This window comes from Amblyomma americanum, chromosome 1 (genome assembly GCF_052857255.1).
Source record: "Amblyomma americanum isolate KBUSLIRL-KWMA chromosome 1, ASM5285725v1, whole genome shotgun sequence".
NCBI lineage: Eukaryota > Metazoa > Arthropoda > Arachnida > Ixodida > Ixodidae > Amblyomma > Amblyomma americanum.
This window is the reverse complement of record NC_135497.1, coordinates 425,969,590-425,993,398: the sequence shown is the minus strand read 5'-3', so window position 1 is coordinate 425,993,398 and position 23,809 is coordinate 425,969,590. Positions and strand designations below refer to the sequence as shown.

Sequence of the window (23,809 nt, the reverse complement as noted above, 5' to 3'; positions counted from 1 at the left end):
GGAGACTAGCGATTTATTAAAGACTTTAAAGGGACACTGAGGAGAACCCTGTCAAAATTTTTTTGTTAGCAATATCTGATAGTTCGGCATTTCATGGCTTTGTTGACGCTTGTCCGGGAGCGAAAGACGCATTTATTTCAAAGAAATTTGGATTCGAAGTTGAAAAATTTTTTCCCGCCGCTTCGATTCAAACTCGAGAACTCTTATGACGACACGGAGAACTCTTATGACGACACAGAACGGAGTGACGTGAAACGTGACGTAAACGAAGACTCCGTGATTTCTGATGGCTAGCGGTGCGGTCTAGCAGCTGCCGAAATGAAAGCTACCGCCGCCGCAGGTTGAAGGCATCTATCGGGGGTCACCACCGCCGCTTCGTTTACGTTTGCACCGGCGTCTTGCCAGCGTTATGATGGATCCCGTTCCCGAACCCGACGACGTAGTTTTCGCAAAAACTCTGGGCTGCATTTCAGCGACCTCAGCCCCACAGAGCGTGCGATGCTTTTGAGGGAGCACGGTTAGGTTAGGCGCCGGCGGGTGGTTTCCCCCTTCCTCAGAGAGCAGCCGTTGCAAACTAAATATCATAACCCCAGTGCAGGGAGTCGCGAGGGGTGCGTTGCGCCCATCGGAGGCAGGCCGGGGCTTTGGGGCCAACGGATTGTGATTCATTGAACGGAGCGGTTGCACGGCGCAGCAAGCAGCGTCAAGGTCTCCCACGGTTGCATGGGCCCAGTTATTTATTTATTTATTTGCCACAAAAAACAAATGGGTGCTCGAGGGCGGTCGCGGTTAAAGTCGGCGGCTTGAAACCAATGCCGGTGCACGACGCTTCAACGGCTTCCGCTAGATCCAACGGGTCCACTGGACCTGGCTCTCTCGCCAACTTGCATGTACCTTCAGATATGTACTGTGAATGGATTAAAATAGCCGAGCTCGAAAAGAACAGCTCCGCTTAACTTCCGCAGCTATTGAATATAACGCGCACCTCGCCGCGGAGCCAAATCAGTCTGGCCGGGCCGGCGGCGGCTGGCGCACTCGGCGCGAAATAAATACATGCTCCAATCTCCCCGCCAATGCGGTCAGAGTGCGCCGAAGCCGCCGAACGCGTCGGCGGTCAAGCGCAGTTGGAGTATAGAGGGTCTCGCTTTGACCGACGTAACTTCGCCGTGCAGGGCGCGCGCGCGCGCGCCTCGCCGCAGCATAAACGCACCTTAACAGAGCCTGCGCTTAACCGCTAACCAACGTATTCAGCGGCGGCATCCATGGGAGCCACTGAAACCCCCCGCCCACTCACTAAATAAACGAAGAGAAGTCCGGTGCCGAGGTTCGGGATTGAACCAGGGCCTTCGGTGTTTCAGGCGGAAACGCTGCCGCTCCGCCACGACGGCTCCAGTTACAGCCGTCAATAAAGGCGCATCTAGTGAATGCACTCTTCTGATGCAGAAATCTCCGCGCTTTCGCTAGGTATATCCTGGCCTAACAGATCTAGGCCATCAGCAATTTTTCTGAACTGCCTTGTACCTTGTCTCCCGTCCCTAATAAACGATTTCCGTTAAGTAGTTTGAAGTTGACTGGCACAGCCGGGAATGTGTCGCCGGGCAAGCGTGCGAATACACAAGTGCTGCCTTGTACGGTCACCGACCATCGTGCCATCATAGCTTTTCATCGACCGTGGCGATCATCTGACAAGCCTTAACAGGCTCCTTCAAAGGTTAACTAGCACTTGAAGCGGCACTTGGAGTTCCTCTGCTGTTCTGCGCTTGTAAATCGAAGCGCGTCAAAAACAAAACCACGGGGCACGCAAAGCTCATAGACGCGAAGCGCCATAACAAATCGAAACTCTCCTGGCCGCCTGTGGCGCCGCCAAGCATCCGTTTTGTTTGCTTCCAACATTCAGGTTGTCCTTTGCCTGCCTTCCTTGTGTGATAAAAGTGCACTATTGGTTTTAAAACAAAACTTACTTCAATATTGATCTGCGCAACCTATCTTTGTCGGCCTCAGAGATTCGCGAAACCAAGTAGGATGGAAAATTCCTCCAAGGTCGCGTCTCTTGTCCTATGGCGTCACCACGCTTGTACTTGCGAGATTGGCCTGTGGTGGCGATACCTGTATTTTGGTTCTTGCTATTTTCTACCTTACAAGAGCTTTGTTTTCAGTAAGAATGGCGTTTTTGTGATCAGGAGCTGGTATCCTATCGATACAAGCCAACTTCAATTTCTCCTCAGTGTCCCTGTAAGGTGAGCGGGTTTACGAAGCGGCGCTCACGCACGCTGGCAAGTTCTCCCAAGCGTAGCGCGCCCAGCGAGCGAGCGTCTTTGCGGAGCCTAACACTTCGGCCTCCAGCGGGAATGTCGGCATCATCGGGTACGGACACGGCGCAAGCACGCTTGCAGGGGAAAAAGCCGTCCAGGTGCTTTACCGCTCAAGAAGTCCTCCATCACCGCCTTATATATGAGCAATTCTCTCTGTAGCCTGCGCACGTCTTCCTTTACAAATCAAAAATACGCCCTAAACACGCCGCCGTCCATCGCGTCCGCGCACGGAGAGTGATCACGCCGCGTTAGCCGGGTCTCACCAGAATGCTTTTCGTCATCGTGCTCATCACGTAGTAGTAGGCGATGGCGGGGGCTACTTGCAGTCGTAACTCGAAAATAATAGTCGCGCACGCACACGTACTACAGAGTAAAGTAACACGCAATAATGAACTTACCGAGGGCTACGGATTGAATTCACTGTCGCAGTGGCGAATATTTTTTCTAACAGGACGACCTCGCTGTTAGATTCAACACACTATTATAAAAGATTATACTGACGACACGAAATGCTGCCTGTATTGAGTAGTATTAGCATTATAGAAGCAAACGTGACTCGTGATCATTTTATGGTAACTCCAATTTCCACTACTAGGTGGGGCAGCAAAGCACTCCACTCATAATCTGGTCACTTTATTCTATCTCATCTGGAGCGGGCGGAGGAGACTCAGGGCTAAAACCATTCTCGCCGACGCCCTGCTGGGGATTGCTAACGGAGCGAAACGTAAACTCGCTGAGCTAAAGGTCTCTAATGGCTTAATCAAGGCTGGCCATTTTCAAATGAGGTGACGTTATGAAAGGGGGTCAAAATTTATGGACAGGAATTGGAAAGGACGATTGTTACGGAGGGGAGCAGCGGATTCGACAAAGACTTTCCTCAAGTGTGTTCGTCGAAAAAATGGTGACCAGTATGGTGGTTTCAGAGGAAACATTTCCCAGCGGTGACTGCGGCTACTGCCTCCCTCTAGCCCTGCCTTCCACTCTATACCTATGAGGCCTAAACATTAAGCAACTATAAGTTTAATATTGGTTTAAATGACAGAAACGGCCCCCATAACCCCAAAAAGCATTCCCGCGGAACTTCATGATGTTCATTTTTCAATGTTCTTTATCGCTGCCAGTACCCCGCACAGATAGAAAAGAACGGCCTTTAATCATAATATGATGACATAATTGTGAACTATGAGCAAAATGTTCAGTTAAAAGGTTTACAAATGAACTGAAGGGCATATCTTTCTGAGGAAGCCGCGGCTTCGTGGGCAAAGTGCCAAAGGGAGTCGAAGATGCGAGGCGCGCCGGCACCGCGGTGGCGGTCTACTCCACCCATCGTGTGTAGAGACACCACGAACCCCACTGCAAGCATATGTTTCCTTGACGCAACTAAGTTGTTCTCCAAAGCACGCGGATAACCCTGTAAGCTTTGCGACAACCTTAATAACATCGACGTTGAGTTTTCACTGCCCGCTTATTGGGCTATAAGGTCTATAAAATTTCAATAAAAACTCAAATTTAATTACGCTCGTCCTTTAAGATGTCAGAAAGTTCTCGACTGATGTTTGTCATCAGGAAGCCAACTGACTACAGGTAAATTCAGTCTCATTTGAATTTGAGTCAACAGGGTGCCAATTCTCTACAAGTGATTTTATTTTCAGTTAAGTTTCCTTGCCAACTATTTTCTACAGCTTAGTTATCATGAAATACTGAATAAAGAGCCGATGATAGTGTTACAGGTGTAACGTTAGAGAAATATTGACTACACATAGACTTGAAACGTTAAAACATTGCTGCAAAGCGGAATAAGCGTTCCAAACAATTAGAAGTCTATGTCACGCATCGATTTTCAGAACTGCAATGCACGTTATTGTCTCTGTTCTTGCAGTAAGAGCTATCTCAACTAACTTAGCTTTGCAGTTCAACCTCTTCGTTTATGCCACTCAGCACTGACACACTGCGTCAACGGCGCTGACATATCTTTGATAAATTTGCGGTTATTACCAACTCTCCACTAATAGACCCCACTAGTACACCCTTCATAGCACGTATAGAAGCATGAGAACGTAGGTCTAAGACAGATGCTGATACAGATCTAGCATTTTGGCTGTGTTGTAATAGCATCTGCACTATCTTGTTTTTACTCAATTATTCCAAAGTACTGGCAGAGTGTTTGTTCTAGCATTTGTTTTGGCAATAAAATGTTATTTCAGCGAAAGTTGCACATAAGTTGCGTGTTTCGTGGAAACTTAAAATGCTAACGCTGGACTGTATACATCGTAAAAAGTAAAACAGCTTTAAAGGAGTTTTCAGGTGTCTATAACTCGCACCCTTGCACCCGGCACAGAAGGGAGTCTTGTGTTTTCATACATCTTTCATGCGGGGTGTTTCACAAAAGAACAGGCCCGAAAATGAGAAGTGACCTAAAGGTGTTGGGACGACTCGCACGTTATTACCGCCGAGCCATTGACGTTTTAGCGCTTTTTACACCCCTACACCCTTCAGGAAAAATGATGCAATGGGTTCAAAATTTGTTGCCACTTTTATTGCTTTTCTTAAGTGTTCTTTACATTTAACATTATAATGCTTACATAATGTAATACACCAGCATTACTCGAGCTCTTCATAGCAGTACACAGGCTGTGCGCCAAAGAAAAACATTTATGACACGCAAATCACAGTACTGCAGAAATGTGGAAAATTTTTATTCTGAGAACAAAGACATCCACAAAGCACAAGAAGCTTCGCCAATGGATTCGTTTCTGCCATCCAAGGAACGACTGCACCATGCCTGCTTTACAGGTGTTATGGTGCTGCAGAAATAAGATTCAATTGCAGTTACTTCTACCTCCTAATTTTTTCAGAGGAAACGATCAAAAATTCATGCCTTTGCATCATTATAAACGAGCTTGAGGAAGGCTTGGACTGTGACACAAACTCACAGGAATAGCTTGTACGCAAACATTAGGTAGGTGATGCTGAACATCCATAATCTTGACAGTATGGCAGTTGTAGAGTGAACCGCAGTGGTGAGCCGGCCGAGTAGTCATCCTCTCTCGACGAACAGGTTCCCAGCCACCTCAAGATTTCCTTCGCAGAACGGCATGCATGGGGCGAGTCTGCATTTTAAACAAAAACAGTACATTTCATATCAGTTTACATTGCTCAATGATCCTTATAAAATGCCAATATACTTCTCATCAATGATATGCGATATTATGCATGCCAACACTAACAGAGAATAAAATGTGCTCATACGGCGAGCAAGCGCCGTATGAGCAAGGAGGCCATTGTGGTTTCAGAGAAAATAGCTCTAAACGGCATTATAAAAACAATGTTTGAGCAAGAACGCTAGCTGTTAGGAAATGGAGTGAAGGTTGTCAGGCCATGTAACTAATTCTGCATGAATTGCTACAAGCTAGTGCAAACCACTGGCCTGGCTGGAGAGTGCACTAATTATAAAAGGCCCAAAACACCACGAAAACAGACGAAAATATAGCGCACTTCATAATGCTTTACAATCACACCAACGACAAGTCAGGTGTAACATTCACTGTTACAGAAGAAAACAGTATCTGTGTCAAAGTCAGCGTTGCAACCCCCTCAATGACAGTGGGCTGATTCAACGCAACACAAAACATGCATTCATTAGTATACCAAGTATAAGACATTTTGAAAGGGAGGCAACAGTGCCAAGTTAACATATTTTCCATGTCTGCAGCAAGTAAACTCCAAAACCATTAAGAAAAGTTTCCACGAGGTCACTAAACTACTTCACAGAAAGCGACCGAGCCAGTTGTTGCATGATTGTTGGCAAAACCGCGCAGGGTAACAGGACACCGACAAGATGACACATATACAGCGCTGACTAACAAGTGAGGAATTTATTGCTTTGCTCGCAATAAATACATGAAACAACATCCAAAATACCGAAAACGAAGGTCACGGACTCATCATTTTGTGACATCTGTCGTGACAATTAACAAACTATAATCACGAACTATATCCGTGACTAAGTTATATATCAAGTCAATTTCTTTTTTCACTAACATTAGTGATGATGTGCCTACGCTGGTTGAGGAATTCGTATATATGAAGTACACCTCATATATCTCACGCATGAGCTATCGATATTTCCTCAGAATTTTACAACGTCGAAAGCGCGTTATGCATTCACTGTACAACACGCGTCTTGCTTGCGTGCTGCCATACACACTAAACACAAATAACCCAGATGGGTGTTTTTGGCTTGTCCTCTAGTGTCGTCCAAAATCGAGGTTCGATATACACCGTTAGACTTGGGTAGATTTCAGCACCAAAAAATACGGAGGACTTACGGTTGGCGAAGGGAGCAGATTGGGTGTATATTTTACACAAAAAATACGAAGCCCTTGCGGTTGACAATGGGAGTATATTTGGTGTAGATTTTTACACCAAAAAATACGATGCACTTCCGGTTTGCAGTGGGAGGTTTCAACCGCGGCGATACGCTGAGCGGTGCCTGCGGTGTCGTGTTTATGCAGGCGCCGATTTTGCAACGCCGGCATCTAGGAGGAGGTGATGAAAACGGTCCGCTTTTCTATATTGCATTTTTGCTCTTTCTTACATGGCTACTATAACTGCTAACTATATAGGCGGAACGGTGCAGGTTAGTTAATCACAATACTCAGGTTCAGATGCGCATTGTAATCATGAACGAAGCCCAATCGAGCTTCAATTTTGAGATATAACAACCAGCCCCGTTCCGTTCATGCCGTTACGAAGTAGTACTGTAAGGAACAGGGCAAGAACGCTGGATACAAAGTGCATCGGACCGCTGTCTTCACCTCCTCCTGGATGTCAGCGTTGCACGATCGTGGCGCCATGCATACACAAGCCGTCCCAGTCACGTCGCAGCGTACTGCCGTACATCGCGGAAACAAAACGAGACCAGCGGTGATGGCAAGGAAACGTCTTTAATCCGACTCCGCTCAGTATACGGCCCTTCAGTAAAAAAAATACACAAACCATGGCTCCAGCGCTAGCCGAAAGTATCTTGACGGGGTGGTTTGCAATGGGCAAGAAAGGCAGAGTTGGGGAGACTACAGGCAATGAAACTGAAAACAAGACCGTGGTAACGGATCTACGTGCCAAATTCCTACAACACATTTTTCTTCTCGTAAAAGTACACCATCTCTTCACTGTGGTCCAAAAACCGAATCCCTGAAGTTAAAGAACCTGAATGGTGCACAAGCCACTTGCGGGCAGCTCCACATTGGACAAATAATGTTTGCCATCTCTCTGCCTTTAGAAGTTTTTAAAAAAAATGCATTTGTATATTGTGTCCTTAAAATCCGTTCATTACTGTTATTTTTGCAGTCCATAATGGACCTTTTTAAAGAAAACTTTGAATTCCATGCTCCACTCGCGCATTGAAAATATTTTTTGAGCACTATTTTCATCCAGTCTATAAGTCCTCAAAGTCGATAAAAGCAGGATTCGCAGTAAGAATTACACAAAAACATTACATATAGCTTGTGCTCCGTGGTTTTATTTTCGGACAAAAATATAGTTCTTGGATTTTACCTTCATAGTGCAAGGTAGCTGTGTAAGTTTGTTACACATTTTTTTTCCGAGACTGCAGTTTTAAGCACTATACAGAACATTGTTACTAGCACGTCCTCAAAACACTGTTCGCAATTTAACTTGTGCATGCGACTTACATTCATTCCATTGGATGTTCGAAAATACTGAATTACACAGACCACAGCTACAAATAGCACTGGATTATCACAAATGTCAGTTACCAACCTACACACATGTCTGAAATATTAATACCAACAGCATTAAAAGGCTGCTTAACATGTCAAGCTTATTCAATTGAAAAGAATTTGAAGAGCCTGCGTAAAGTGAAGAAAAAGTCACAAAGACCTGTAGATTACAATTTTATTTTTTAAATGGAGGACAATAAACATTTGAAACCACAATTCTTGGACAGGTATTAGAGATAGGGACTAACTTGAAATCAGCACCTAAAAGTAATCAAATCGGTACAATAGCAAATCTTGAAAAACAATGCAGAGTTGGCTTGAAAACTTCTTCGCTACACTTCAGGCTAGCTGGTGCTGTCAGATAAGATTAGCTAAAAATTGTTATGCACCAGACAATTCCCAGTGGCTAATTTGAAGTGGCTAACTTCAATATGCAGATTACAAACTACAGTAAAAGAAATACTAAACAGACATACTAAAGCAGCCCACTAAATCTACAGTAAAGTATCATAGGTATCCAACCTCTAATGTTTGTGTTTGTTCTTGAGAAACACATAAGATGAACATAACCTTAGAAAACGTATACAATACATTCAATTTAACACTATCACATAAAAAGAACACAAAACAAAACTTCACACTCAATTTACGGAGGCCTATGCTCAAGAGAAAGTTTATGTGCCCCGAAAGATATTTAGCCACCCATTTGAAGGAGCCTGTCGGAAATAAAATGCAGCACTCATAACTTATGTGGAAAAAATTAGAATACAGAAACACATGCACACATGCTTTTCAATCTAGCTAACAAGTAATGACTAATGCTGAAACACAATTAGTCAACCTGGTATTACGTGACTGCGCACTACAAGCAAAGCAAAAACACATTGGCTAAGGTCAAAGCACTCAGGACACAGGCATTCTCTCTGATCGCGAGAAAGGCATTCATCACCTTCACTTTAGGACGAAGTGAAGAAAAATTCCAGAAAAGTTCCCATGGCAACTGATCAGACTAAGGACTAGTAACTTTGTGATTAAATAAGTAATTGAATTTCTGAAGACCTGTGTCTAAGCACATATTTCCTTGAAAACTTAATTGTTCACCAAATCCATTATCACCATTTTTTTCTAATTAAAGGATATGTATAAATGCTAGCAAATGTGTCATGTTGCAGAGCGGGAAGTCTATTAAAAAACAAGAAAATTACAAAATGCTGACAGTGCTCCCAGGAAGCTGTCCGAGCTAGATGCAAAAAGATAAAAACCATGAATAGCCCATGCAGGGACAAGAAACCAGTGGGGTGATGATTCTTAGGGTCAACGAAATGTTGCTGTTCCTGTTTGTCATGCTTTCCATGCTGTCACATAATGTGAGTACAGCATTTTTCGAAGTTTAGAGCCCAAGGAATTCGCTTCTGAGCCTTGTTGTGCATCGCTAGCATTCCAGATCTCTTGAAGGTACAGAAAATCTTGCCCTGACCACCATGAATGTCGGACATCCGTGGATGCTCAGAGGCCTTATTACACGGCTTAGAAGCTAAACCCTTTGGCTCTGTACTTTTTGACAAAGGCTATACATCAGTTTTCTCACAGATTCATGCTGATATTGTTTTCTTTTTTCTTCGCTCTGGCCAACTGTATCATGTCAACATTGATAAGTTATAGCAGCACTGAGTTCCACTACCAGTATTCCAAAAAGTACTAAAAAACTAGACACGTAAATCATGTGCAGGCAGATAGAAGAACCAGCTGTGAAGGTAAGACTAAGTGGTTTTTAAAAACTGATGAGCTCGAAACCATCGAAGCGTAGTTTATTTTAAGCCAAATATCTAAAAGCACTCTCAAGAAAGGTCAGCAGACAGAGTGCCTTCTTTAGATTTTCCAAACGAAACGCCCAGAAGGCTGCAAACAGCAGAATCCCCACAGAAGCGATGAGGTTTTCACTACAGGATGATGGCCAATGAACAGGAAAACTGCGCCTTGATAGGTGAGGAGGCATGCTGCAAGTGCTTGGTCCTGCAAAATTAAAAACGAAATATCACTGACATTTCTAACACTTGTAGAAGTGCAAAAAAAATACTGTCGCATTTCAGTCTAATGCACATTATGACTACACTATCCAGGGGATGAATTCATGAGGGGGGTGGTCTCCCCTCCTCAAAGTGATAAAATTTACATAGAAAAACCATGCTCAATCCAATTTTTTCAAGAATAAAGTAAAAAAAAAAATGCGAGGTTCAAACATGTTACTGACCGAATTTAAAGATAATGGTAACCAGGCTAATGTACTTGGAGCTATCAACACTGTCTAGCTTCAACTTCATTGCCCACCACTATGTGCACGAGACCTTGGTGACAAGTTTTGTGTCAAAACTTTTTCATTCATGTTTCATTAGTATGGATGAATCACTTTGCGAGAATTTTGCTCGGAAACCAAAGTGTCCATATTACAGAGGTGCAACTGCACATATGATTTGTCCATTAGAGCCATGATCACATTTAGTGGGCCACCACAACTATGCAAAAGTTAACAAAATTCTGCAATGGCCTCTCTGCCAAAGATTTGAAAACCATATTCTAGCTATAAGACAACTGAGCTGCTCAATCTCATTTAATTGCAACCAGTGCAGCAACAGCCTAACTGTAATCGAACCAGAGGCTAAAGAAACAATTGTGAGCCACTGCTCATAAGGGAGCGTGATACAAAGTGCGTATTCGAAAGGTACAGCTGCACACGAAATCTACCACTCTTGCTTTTTCTGTGACATTTGATACATATGGCGACTACAGGAATTTTTGCTGAGCATCGAAGAAGCAAATGTTCTCTAGGGAATCACATTTTGAGCACCTATAACAGCCCGGGATGCAACAATCAGTACTCCCCATGAATCATATTTGCGTGTGTATAATGAAGACCTAAAAATACAAACTGGTATGGTGTTGTTCAAGTGTATATCGCCATTATACACAGCTTGTGAAGTAGCACTCCACAATGATTGGATGCCATCGAACACAAAACACAAAACACTATTTTCCAATTGAAAATAAAAAATAGCTGCACCGTATCCAGACCTCATTACCATTTGTCAATAAAATGAAAAACCACAGTCGCAAAAGCAAATAATGGTGATCGCCTCTCCACAATTTCGTGCAAGTCTAAAGAAACCACGACCGTCTCAACATTGGATTATTGGTTAGTTGAAAAGAGTGGTAGTGAACACGAGTGAAAATGAGACAGTAGCAATGCAAATCCCAAAATAGCAGCATGTCAGTACGCTGTATCTGGTTTAGTCATGAAATTACTCTATTTTCAGAACTGAGCATAGTTGCAGCAGTTACACTGGCTCCTTATTCCTACTATTGTCTTTTTTTTAATTGCACAAGTAACTATGCCTGAATTTTAACGAAAATCCCTTGGGGGTCAGCAGCTCCTTACTGTCACTGTTTGCATCCCGCCTCTTTGCAGGATAACGAAACACCAGGGCTTTGTGCCAGCCCCATTTTAAAATAAATAATCACAAAACCCAAGCTTTGCTCAGGCTCGTGACATCAATGACTAAATTTGAGTAAACTCTGTGCCTAAAAGGTAGTCATCAGATGCTCAGATAAATACTGAGCTGCTATTTTCGTACAAAAATTTCAGTGCCTGCCTATGTCCACCAATAATTTGCACAAAAATACCTACAAGTGTTGCAGGGGGCATCTTTCTTTGCGACTTAACTCTGAACTGTTTGGTACTGCTTGTAGATTAAACTGATGCAACCTTGGAGTTCTTCATAGATTAGAACCTGTATAGAACACTGTCCAGTCAGGTTTGATACCAAACAAATCATTATGAACAAAATGTATGTCGTTCGAATTACTGACTACAATAATGATAGGTGAGGAAGCCAATGAAGTATGCGATGCTTTGAAATTAAAGCAGCTGTTATATTTTCACAAATTGTGACAGCACGTTTATACTGCACCCATCGAAGTTATGCCGCAACTAACCGCAGAACACAAGGCAAGAACTGACAGCGTTTCTCGCTTTCTCGCTTTCACTCGTGTTCCAGTGACAAAGAGATTGCGCCATTGACTGAAAGCAACTAATAATCAGATTGGAATTCTGAATGTGGCGGCCGAATCTATGACGGCAGAATACAAGTATGCACTTCAGAAGCTTTGAGCACATTCATAAATTTGCTGCGACGCGCACGATAAGCAAAATTATGTTTTTTGTGGAGAACCATGGCATTTAGAAAAAGCGACCTGATTTTTTTTACGTTAATAGCGATGCCGCATACCTCGTTCTGCGAACATGCATGAAATTAAGAGTGGCCAAAAATGCTGCACATATCCAAACTAAAATGACACAAATGCTTCGGAGGGCACTAAAATAATAATGCCGAAAACATACAGCCGCTTGCAAGGTGTACTTCAGTGCAGACGCAAGCAGACTTGTACTACAGAGCGCTCGTGCGGTGCTTTGCGGCATGAAGGCGAACTTATAACGCAGGCAGTGGGATTGACTGACAATACAGGGGCTCAAGCGCTGGCGCATAGTCATATAAAACAACTCATACACTGGCAGCGCGTCGTTAAGAAAACTGCGCCAATGTTTTGCTCCATTCCGCAGCACAGTGCTTCAGCCCTCCACACAAGCCTGCTCACGTCTTTGTCGTACAACGATATTTAAGACGCAAAATCACTTACCATGACGGAGAGACGGAAGTGAGACGGCAGGGATTCAAAAATATCCTTCCTGGCGGCAGTGTCGAGGTAGAAATTTTTCTCCCGCTGGCCAAGGGCGCGGCAAAGCAAGCGCTTGTCTCAATTCGCTCACAACGGTGCCATACCGCCATTCGCAAACCAGAGCGAGGGGGCAAGCTCAGCCGTCGTTTACGATATCCACTTCGGTGAACTCGGTTAAGCATCCATCTTTCCTTTCTCCGTCGCGCATCGAAAAGCAGCAGCGGCAAACGCATAGTCGCCGCTCGCGATATTCGTTCCAAGAGAGGCTCCAGACAACCCGCCGCGCTCAATTCTGCGACGCAATCCGAGACGGCCCCGCTGGCGCTGCTAGGCCTAGCGCCTACGCCGCTTCAGTCACAGCGTCCGCACTCACGAGTCAGGACTCTCTCGCCGTTTTCTGATCCTTTGCGCCACCTGCTGTAGATTGCATCTCGACCGAAACCAAAACTTGCTGCTTCATTCCGGAACTAAGCGAAACAGATAAAAGTACACAGTTCCACTGGCGCGTTCTTTTGAACAGCAGCAGGAATTCGACCTCACTCCGCCTCAGTTGCCGTACGGTGTTTTTTTCTACACCGTTCGGAAGCTTCCGAATGGCGACAACCACTCCGTTAGAGACAGCTGATGAACGATTGCGGACCTCGTTAGCACACCGTCAGTTCTAGCTGGTGTTGCTTCGGTGTTTATGATATCATGTGCACCGTTTTACCGGTGTTCTCGTCTGGCGACGCGGTGTTTTAAAGCGGACGAACACGGATAAACCTCCCATCTCGTGTCATTCGTGTTTAGTGTGTACCCTGTCTGTGTTAAGATTATTGACTCGCCGGCCTTTTTTCCCAACATATGAAGATCTGCATAACAAAGGGATTTTGTAAACCAAGTCACAGTCACATGCTGTGAATATGTCTTTTTGCTTCTTACACCGGGCTGTGTTTGAAGCACCTTTGCTGGGTGCGGTGCATTCTAAGTTCACAGCAGCCCGCCCGACCACTTTTTTTAGCGCGTGGCTGACACCGTGCACATATATAATGACAGCTAACTTCCGTTCTTTCTGAGTTCTCGTTGGCGTAGATTGGCAAATTTCTTTAATTATCTTGAACCAAGGCTGTAGATGAGGTCATCTCGGAAACTAGCTTCACGTAACCGTGTCAGTTGGGCCTTGACACTTTCCTGCTGACGGTAAATACACGATATATTGAGGGCATTTTTCAGTGCATCTGTAGCCACAGCAATTTTTTCGGCTGCAGAAGGTAACACAAACACATATAGGCCTCTCCTATGTACAGTCATAGATCGAGAAACTGAAACTGCACCTCCACTGGCATTTCTTTCGTCAGGTCAAAGTTGGCAAGAACTTCGGAGGTCTTAAAGAAGTCAGCAATGTCCTTGTGTTGCCTTTGGTTAGCTTGTGGATTACTAGGAAGTCGTACACAAATCGGAAGGTCACCACCATAATCGTGCCACGAAAAGGTTCTATTACTTGGCGATCTTAACAGTCAGGTCAGACCAAGGTCACTGAGAACTGGTGCAGCGCAGGAAGCAGTGCATACTCCTTGTCACTGAATGTACAGATCATCATTAAACTTTACACAGGTAGAACGCAAATAGATAGTTGGCAACTCCACGAATCCATTCGCATTAACTCCGCATTGGTTCAGGAGTCGTATTTCTCACATGGAATCAATGACTTCTCTTACCATCTCGAAGAAGGCAGTATGTGCAGCATGTAAGTCCTTGATTACATGAAGTATACACTTCTTCTGGACAGCTGTTCTTGAGGAATGCAGACCATTGTGGATTCTTTGTGGTGAGCAAGGAGAGCAATTCTTGCAGATACCGCCCTAAAGGTTGCTGCCACGATCCTTGTTCAGAGACAATTACACTAAAAGGCCAGTTATCCTTGTGTGTTTCTGCCGTAAAGAAGGCATGGGCCTTCACCCTTTTTTCACAGCAAGCCCTATTTTCGTGAAGTTGTTGGCTTGACAAGTTTTTCGGGCTTCGTCCTTCAATGTTTGGTACTTGACCTTCTTTTGCAGCTTGCACAATTTCTTTGCAACGGTTTCATTTGTTTTCGCAGAAAGTAGCAGAAATTAGTATGCAACACGCCCAGCAAAGGTGCTTCGAAGACAGCCCCATGTAAGACGAAGCACAGAGACAAATTCACAGTATGCGACAATGGCTTAGTGCACAAGATCCCTCTGTCATGAGGAGCGTCATATGTTGGGAAATAAGGTCGGTGTGTCAACATACATCTAATGGAACATGTCGGCAACTCAGACAGAACATGGTAGCAAGACACTTGTCGGACTATGAATGCATTCCACAATTTCCAGAATGTAAGATTCTGAGGAAATATAACAGATAGCTCATGTGCGATATACCATACGTACATGATACATACGAGTTGTTCAACCTGCGTAAGCAGATCATCAGTAATGTTAATGAAAAAAAGAAATTGACGATCTGGATAAATAATCAAAGCAAATGCGACAAAATGACGATTATATCACTTTCCTCCTTTGCGTTTTGGATGATGCTTCCTGTATTTATTTTGAGCAAAGCAATAAATTCCTCATTTGTTAGCGCTGTATCTGTGTCTTGCCAGTGTCCTGCTACTCAGCGTGCTGTTTGCCCTAGACTAAAATACTGTCACACATTCTTAAGAGACGAAGTCTAGATCTGGAAAATGACCACAAGGGGTTCCAAGCAGATGTTTCTTTTCTGAACCCACTCTTGCATACATACAAAAAAATGTGTGCATTTGGAGACCACAAATGCTAGCTGTGGCAACACAATGCTCACAAGAAACGAGTCAGGCCAATTTTTTATTCCACGAGTTCTGGTTCCCTTTCTTTAATGCATATATGCAACATGTAGTGAACAAAAGCACAAACTAGATAAATAGAATAACTCATTTTGCAAACATCACTACTGTGACACGGTGTTAACAAATGACCAAATTCATCCTTAGGACACACCTGCATTTCATCGGCCGTTACATATGAAACATGAAAATACCAAGCAGCCAGATAATTGAATAAAATTTTCTCGAAAACTTAGCACAGGTACATACAGTCATACCACCCCACTGGTCCAGTTGAATATACTGCGCCGGAGCAGCATTATTCATATGGGGTGAATGCCTACACCAAAAATTAGTTACAAAGCAATACAAGTTTGCACAAAAGAGGCAAACGGCATGATATGTAAGCATTACAATTTTGCAAGCAGGAAAAACTGCATTCTGCCTACACTCCAACATTAATCAAGCTACAAAAATATCATAAAGGCTCCTTCAAACCAGCACACAGTTTGCATTTAAATGTCATTGGGTCATTCCATGCCAACTGATCCAGACTTAGCACTCAACCGTCTTCGATTTATTTAAAAAATAACGCCTTATTTCATTACTATGACAAACATTAGCCCAGCTTCTTTTTGCCAGAATAAATGTTTTTGTGCGCGGCCGCCATCTCACGTTTCTAAGTTGTAGCCAAACCTAGACTTGCAAAAAATTTGTAAAAAAAAACATTCTTACGCATAACTATGAAACTTGTTATATAAATGAAAAGTATTGCGCTTCTATATGCAGTGAATTGAACTTATTTTGTTTTAAACAAAACATGGAAGGTACAAAATATGAAAATTTGAAATCGTATATAAAACTATGTTCTCACAGCAGTTATTCCAATAATTTTTTCGAGCTGTCCAGAAGGAAAAGAAGGAGATAAAATGTTTCAGAGAGCAAAAAGCATAAGCCATGTCGGCAAAAGATTTCTAAAGATGAAAAAATTTGTTTTCGAGACATTCAGTAGTCTATTCCATAATGAGGTATCTTAATTAAATTATGAGATAATAAGTTGCACAATGCCATTTAATGACATTTATTTCGGGTAGTTTAATCAGAGATTGTTTTTTTAAGTGAGAAAACAATTTACAAGTTCAGTTCCTGCGTTACACATCCGACACTTCTTCGTGCGTTCTCCTCAATGCAGTACATTTTGCCACCGGCTGCAAATATACACAAAATCAGCCCTCCACTTCTTGAATACAATGGTGTGCTGGGCTTCAATGCCCCCAGGTTCAGCAATACGGAAACCTGCTGAAGGGTACATTTAAAAACAAGTAAAAATGAAGTGGCCGGAGGGCAGAACCGCTATTGTTCCTCAACACGAACAGTACTGAGCCGGGAAGCACATCTTGCGGTCTGACCAATCAGAGTTAAAAACCTCTGCTACCATGAAAATGGTTGCAATTTTTCAGTGGAATGGACTTTTTCACCAGGTCACATGCGAAGAGTGCTTGTGACTACACTGAAGGAACTCTGAGGAAAATATTCAGAGCAAAAAATGTATGGACGATAGAACAAAGACGAAAACAGCACTGACACTACCAACTGGAAACGGTTTTATTTGCACGTGCAATAAATACCGTCGAAGGAAGAAAAGATTAAACACCAAGTGATTTTGCAAGATGCAACACAAAAAGGAAACAGGAAAGGTCGGACACTAATCTCGGAAAGGGATCTCAAGATTTCAGGTATGACAATTCCTTCTAGAGAAGGGCGATCAATGGTGTGCCGGCGCAGGTCCCCCCTTTTGTCAACGATGAATGCCTGGAAGATTTCTTTTGCTTCTTTTTCTTTGTATCTGCATAGAACTCGCGTTTCGTGCAGATTTGGTTTACAGCTTTTCTATTTCTTGCAGTGCAATGGCAAAATGCTACCTGTTCCAGTTCTTATGGAATTTGCGTGTTCACGTAGCCGGTCACTGAGGCAACGGCTTGTCTGACCGACGTACGTGTGGCCACAGGTTAGCGGAATCTCATATAGTACTCCGACCTTGCAGTAAACAAAGCGAGTTTCATGTTTTTTGACGCATGGCTTTTTTCTTTTCTTTCTCGTTCACTTTTTGGCAAAGACCGCCCAGCTTGTTTGGTGGTGAAAAAATGACAGAGATGCCAGCGCGGTTCCCAGCCTTTTTTAGCCGATGCGAAACAGAATGCACATATGGAATTGTGACAGCCTTCTTATTGTCATCCACTGAATGGTCGCGCTTCAATTTTCCTTTCCGGAATTCTGCCAGGAGCACCTCTGCCAGATTCACGAGGAAAGTCATGTGAAAACCTGCCGATTCCAGCTTCTTGATCTGGAATGCAAAGCTGGCACCAACTTGATGAGGGCATGATCTTTTGAGTGCATCTCTTAATGCTGCTATGGCGGTACCGCGTTTAACTACCTTTGAGTGTGAAGACTCGAAGGTAGAGGGCATTTTTTAGAGCGGGGTGCGTACTTCCAGCATAGATGGTGTGGGTCATAAGTCAAAACTAGATCCAGGAATCTCAATTGGTTGTCTGTGGGAAGTTCCCTTGTCAAGTTCAAGCCAGAGATGGTTGCTTCAAAGCAGTCAGAGATGAGGTTCACATGGTCACTGGTATGATCCCCTGGCTGACAGTCGAACAGGATGAGGTAATCGTCAACCTACTGGAAGATCCGGTTGGTCCCTAAAGCACTAAGCCGTCTTTGCCTTTGCCGAAAAGTGAACAAGAAAGAAAAGAAAAAGATGTCATGCGTCAAAAAACATGAAACTCGCTTTGTCGACTGCAAGATCGGAGTCGTTTACGAGACTCCGCTAACCTGTGGCTGCACGTATGTCGGTCAGACAGGCCGTTGCCTCAGTGACCAGCTGCGTGTACACGCATGTTCCGTAAGAACTGGCGCAGGTAGCAAATTGGCCATTGCATTACAAGAAATGCAAAAGTTGTAAACCAAAGCTGTAACGAAACGCGCGTTCTACGCAGGAACAAAGAAAAAGAATCAAGAGAAATCTTCGGGGCATTCGTCATTTACAAAAGGGGGAGACCTTCGTCAACAAACCATCGATCGCGCTCCTCCAGAAGGAATTGTCATACCTGAAATCTTGAGTTCCCTTTCCGAGATTAGTGTCCGACCTTTATGGTTTCCTTTTTGTTTTGCATCCTTCAAAATCAGTTGGTGTTTTATCTTTTCTTCTTTCGATGGAATTTATTGCACGCGCAAATAAAACCGCCTTCAGTTGGTAGTGTCCGCGCTGTGTTTGTCTTTCTTCTGTCGTCCATGCATTTCTGCGTTGCATATTTTCTTTTTTGTGTTGAACCAACAGGCCCAAATCACCACCTTTCAACTGTGAAGCCCTTGGCAGCAAGAGAAAGTATTCACAGGCCGTACAATGGTAAAATACTGACTCTCTATGAGCTGTTTACATGGGTGAACAAAACTATCAAGTGTGTTGTAGCCCTTTGGGTGCTCCAAGATGGATTGAAGAAAACGAAGGTGAACTCACTAGGCGGTTTCCAAGAGCACTACCAATAAGAGGAATACGCCAGTTTCACCATGTCGAGCCTTTATCTCTCTCTCAGTGGTGCATGCTTGACTTACATCATGCTCGAGTTGAAAGTGACAAAATGTGAACGAACATGCCAGCGGACCTTTCAAAACCAAAATATGAGGAGCATCCACCTGGAGCACCGTGCAGCAAGCAATGCTGGGATTGAACGCAGGGACACAAATTGCAAATTAATTTTCTCGCTTAAAAAATTGTTCCAATTACAGTTTCAGAAATAAATCTCACTGCCATTAGAAAACAAATGAGGACCACTTCACCTTGCAACAGATGGATGAATATGCCTCAAAGATCGAAATTTTTGCTCACATGCCTAACATTTTGTTTCACCTCTGAAACATTTTTACCAGCTTCTTTGCATTCTGTTGTTGTGCTTTATGGCACATAGGCCACTCAGGCCATCATGCACCAAGAACAAGGTACTGGATAAATTTTTTGTAGAATATTGCAGAAATGTAACAAAAATCATCCATACATTTAGCACTTATTCGTTCAATGCAGGGCTTCAGAAAACTATGTTCAATAACACACAAATTGGGTTGCAATAATGCTGTGCTGACTACGAACTAGGAAGGATGTAAATTTAAATGAGGGTATGGTTAGGCTATGTACCCTGTTTCGTGAAGCCGCTTGATGAAGGAAAGAAGCGATAGTGGCCCAGAAGAAAACCTAACATACAACATAAAAAGAATCTTGCTGAAAAACTTAAATGCACCTTTCTTTCCAGACTGCTCATTAATATTTCCCAGTGACAACAAGGTGAAAGCTGTGGGCTCCCATGTGGGTGTTTTCCGCTGAAGACGCCCATTTAATACCATAACGATTACAGACAGCCAAAATTTATTAATTAGGTAACTCTAGTCAGAAAATGAACTTTTAAGAACTTGAAAAAGCAAGCTAAATATACCTAGTTTGAACAGCACATGACTCCTTAATCTGGGTGCCGTTCTAAAAACAACTAAAAATCAAAATAAATGGCAGCGTCAACAAATTGCAAAGCGGCCTGATGCACAAAACGACCGGCAGTCAGCGCTTGTGCAGCAGACAAAATTGAAAGTTTATCTCAGACGTCAGGCATACGCAATGCATTTTACGCACAGTTACGATACAGTTCCTACGCACAGCTGCAAAAAATACCACGCACGAATAAAGCGCAGGGAGAAAATTTGACGGAATAGCGTTAAACGGCTGTAAATTTGACAGAACACACATACTAGAGCTCTTAAGCAGCATGCGGCAGTACTCTGTAGCATTCGTTTCGTCAAAACAAAAACAGGTGTGATCACAAGGATTCTCGGCGAACTCTGTTCAGCGTTGCTTCTCTTCCTAGGATACAAGGAAAGAGCGGCCTGCCGCACTGCAGATCTCGGCACTTAGGTACTTAGAAACGGCACGCCGTGAGACCGCTCTTCCATAACATATCCTTTGTAAAATGGGATCCAGCATGCATGAAGAAATAGGATTGCTTACCATTCCAGGCAGGTGCGTGGTAGTGTTGAGCTGCTCTACGTCTCCACATCACTGCAACGCCCGTCTTTTTCACTAACGCCGACTTCAGGACAACGATTGCTACATTGCAAATACATTCTGGCGCATGAACACGCGCACATAATAACTTCGCCCGTGCTTTCCGACTTGTAATCTTTAAAATGTGAACGAGCGGCGCCCTTTCTGCCAATCTAGAACAAAGGAACGCATTCGGCAGAGCGGCTGCTTCTGTTCTGATACGTCATATATGGCACATGGACAGCAGTGAACGAACCTACGCACTTTTCCAGTCATATATGTACACTAAAAACCCTTCAGTTCACTACGGCACTTCGAAAAACGCGGTGGAAAACGTGTTCTCGTCAACCGCTCAAGCACGCACACCACGACGCCATGACCAAAAGCCTGGAAAAAAAAAGTCAACAAAGGCCCGACGGTACCGGTGGCCCCCTAGCGGCATAAATTCAGTTTCGCTTTCGGTTTTCACTTACAATGTGTACTGGAGCTGGAATGCGTTTCCAGCATCGGACCGGCATGCACAGCGATTGCTAACTGTTGCCAGTTATGAAAAATAAGAAGTGATAAAACATGATATATTCCTTCGGATTGAAAAGTTACCGTGAATTGGCACCGTTGCCGATTTTTTTCTTACTTTCACTCCAGCGGCTGCATTTCTATGGTGGAAAAATATATAACAAAAAATTGTGGCGTATGCCGTCGTCAAAAGAGGAGGGGAGCATGAAATTTATGGCAAGCAAAGCATATCAAATTCTACGACGGCTTCCTCCCGAACAGATATCCCGGAATGCTCCCTAAGAAGTTTTGACGTTGCCTTCGGGTGGGGTTCCTTCACTAGTTCGACGTATTCGGCGGCTGTGTTGTTGACACGTGACAGGTGTAGTGCAGTCGTACGGCAGCGTTCGTGCCAACACGCGTAACATGGATCAGTGGCATGGACTCAGTGGCAGTGTTAGGTACTCTTTCATGGATGCGTCATGTCTGTTTGCTGTTTACCGCAAGCCGGGGCTCCGCGCCTTCTCAGCCTCCCTTCTGCACGCGCGTCGTCCTGGCGCCGCGGCTTTCTAGCGAAGAGGCCGCTCGGCTGACGCGCTGCGCTTGTAACCCGAGCAACCTTCGAAGGCACGCGCAGGGACGGTGGCAGGGCATTCGTGGTGAGATGGATCAGAGAGGCGGGAGAGGGGCTGGAGGGTGCCGTGTTACATGTTGGATAGGCATAATGCCCCTAGGACTGTAGCATTGCTCTTTATAAAATTAAACTAATCAACAAAACGCAGCGGTGATTGAGAGCAACATATACCCAAGAGAGGGGCAGAGTGCGGACTGCAGGGTCGTATCGAAACCATCGAAGCGCTCCGCAGATGTTTCTGCGGTCCAGTAGACCTTCGGCTCCCCTTGGTGCACACACGGCCCACACAGCGTTCTTCCACTCGCAGCTCGCCGGTTGCGGGTTGAGCGGACGGACGGAAATGTCCGCTTCAGGTTCTATCAGTTCTAGTTCATGTTCACTGCTGTGTGCGCTGTGGTGCATAGACAATGTTTGCGAGTTTACCCAGAACGGGAGCTGAAAGCACTAATTGCCTAAAACGCCCGCGTGTTGTGCAATGCAAGTGTATGCTAAAAGAACGCCGGAATTTCGAAAATAGTATGGAACTTTCCACTACAGCGTCCCCGATAGCCCGGGTTTAGCTTTCGGACATGAAACGCCGCATACCAGGGCATTTACTTTTTATGAGTTGCAAAAGCGCCTCCTGCTACTCGTTCAGTCTTGGGGAGCTAGGTACGTCGAGGCAAAATAAAATTTTAGTTTTCCCCCCTTTGCACTTAGAGTTTCTCAAGCTCTTCTGTGTTGCCTTTCTTTCAGTTGACAAAGTGGTTGCTTCGAGAAATAGCTAATTTTGGTCCTGTTTCTTTTGCGTGAGTTGGTGTGTAAAGCAGAACGATTTAGCGCAGACAGTACTCCGATTGAAAGATATTGTCGCGAGACGTCAACGTAATGATTTCTCTATTCACTACGATGCAGTCGTGACTGCTTTGCCTTGATATAGATTCAGTACAGGAGGACGTTATTATCAAAACAACCAATGAGCCCCCACATTCACGGCATAGGTGTTATTCCAAAAAATTTTTTGGCATTTGTAATAAAATCAGTCACTCACATGCTTTTTTTAGGCTGCAAGTGAACCAAATTGTTCTTGCCGCTACACGTATGTTCTCGGCTTCGAAAAATTAAACCATGCCTCAAAGTGAAATCCTAACGAGCGCATACAATCGGCACCATCAGCGCGTTTGTACTGCTCTCATAATCAAGTTTGATCGCCATGTGGAATGTTGCCTTAACAATCGCGTCGATGCATTAGTAAAACGTGGATAAAGGTTACTGCTTCACATGTGCATGTGATGTTCTCACAGGAACTACGCTAACATATCTGCTTCCGTAAAGCACATGAGCTAGGGCTATATTTTCTGTTTTTTTTCATTTCTTGTTCCTCATTTAGTCAAACATGCAGCACTGAGGTGAAGCCAGCTTTACATTTCTGAAAGGAACACCCTTGCAACTCGACGGCACTACAAGGAGCATATAGGGCCACAAGCATCCGTGCATGAAAATTTCTAAATTTCTTGGGTGCAGGATGGGAGCATGTGTAACAGAAACTCCTAATTTGTCAGGTGTAAGGGTGCGCATAGAATTATATTAAATTTAAAGGTGTGAAATTTTTTACAGATTAGGTGATATTTCAGGAAGATTACATATATCGCGGAAAGAGTATTTTCTAATTTTCTGTCCAAATAACTAACTTTATAACGTTTTGGTAACGTTCTCGTGCGATGTATTGTGCTGGGTCAATAAATTTCGATTGACACGAGGTGGCCAACATCGTATGTAAAGTGAATGGAAAATGGGAGTCAGGAATCAATCGGTTCGAATTGGGTTCTATTGTGGAAAGTGAGTCTATAGGTTCTTAAGCAGAAAATCCATTTTTATCAGGACAGTTCGTGAAATTCTACGCCCGGTTGCTAATATGTTCTGAGTAATATACAGAACATCAGGCCGAACTGGACTGGGGAGCGCTAGATTGTCAACGAGATGTAGCCCGTGTAACGAAGCCTGCGGTTAAGTCTTTGCTATTTTGGTTTG

At 44.0% G+C, this 23,809-nt stretch overlaps 1 protein-coding gene across 7 annotated transcripts in view; it reads right to left on the bottom strand.

Annotated features, from left to right (window-relative positions):
- Nucleotides 1-23,809, bottom strand: part of LOC144115863 (uncharacterized) — a 60,355-nt gene that overhangs the window by 26,879 nt on the left and 9,667 nt on the right. The window contains exons 1-2 of one of the 7 annotated variants that reach the window (XM_077650414.1): nucleotides 20,635-21,045; nucleotides 5,246-5,422 (exon numbers count right to left, since the gene is read on the bottom strand). The exons of 4 other annotated variants lie outside the window; for them this stretch is intronic. In XM_077650414.1, coding sequence (XP_077506540.1) covers nucleotides 5,246-5,353 — 108 coding nt within the window. In that variant the 5' untranslated portion in view covers nucleotides 5,354-5,422; nucleotides 20,635-21,045. Of the gene's footprint in view, nucleotides 1-5,245; nucleotides 5,423-20,634; nucleotides 21,046-23,809 lie in introns of those variants that run through there. 2 more of the 7 variants (XM_077650413.1, XM_077650418.1) reach the window with 2 other exon arrangements.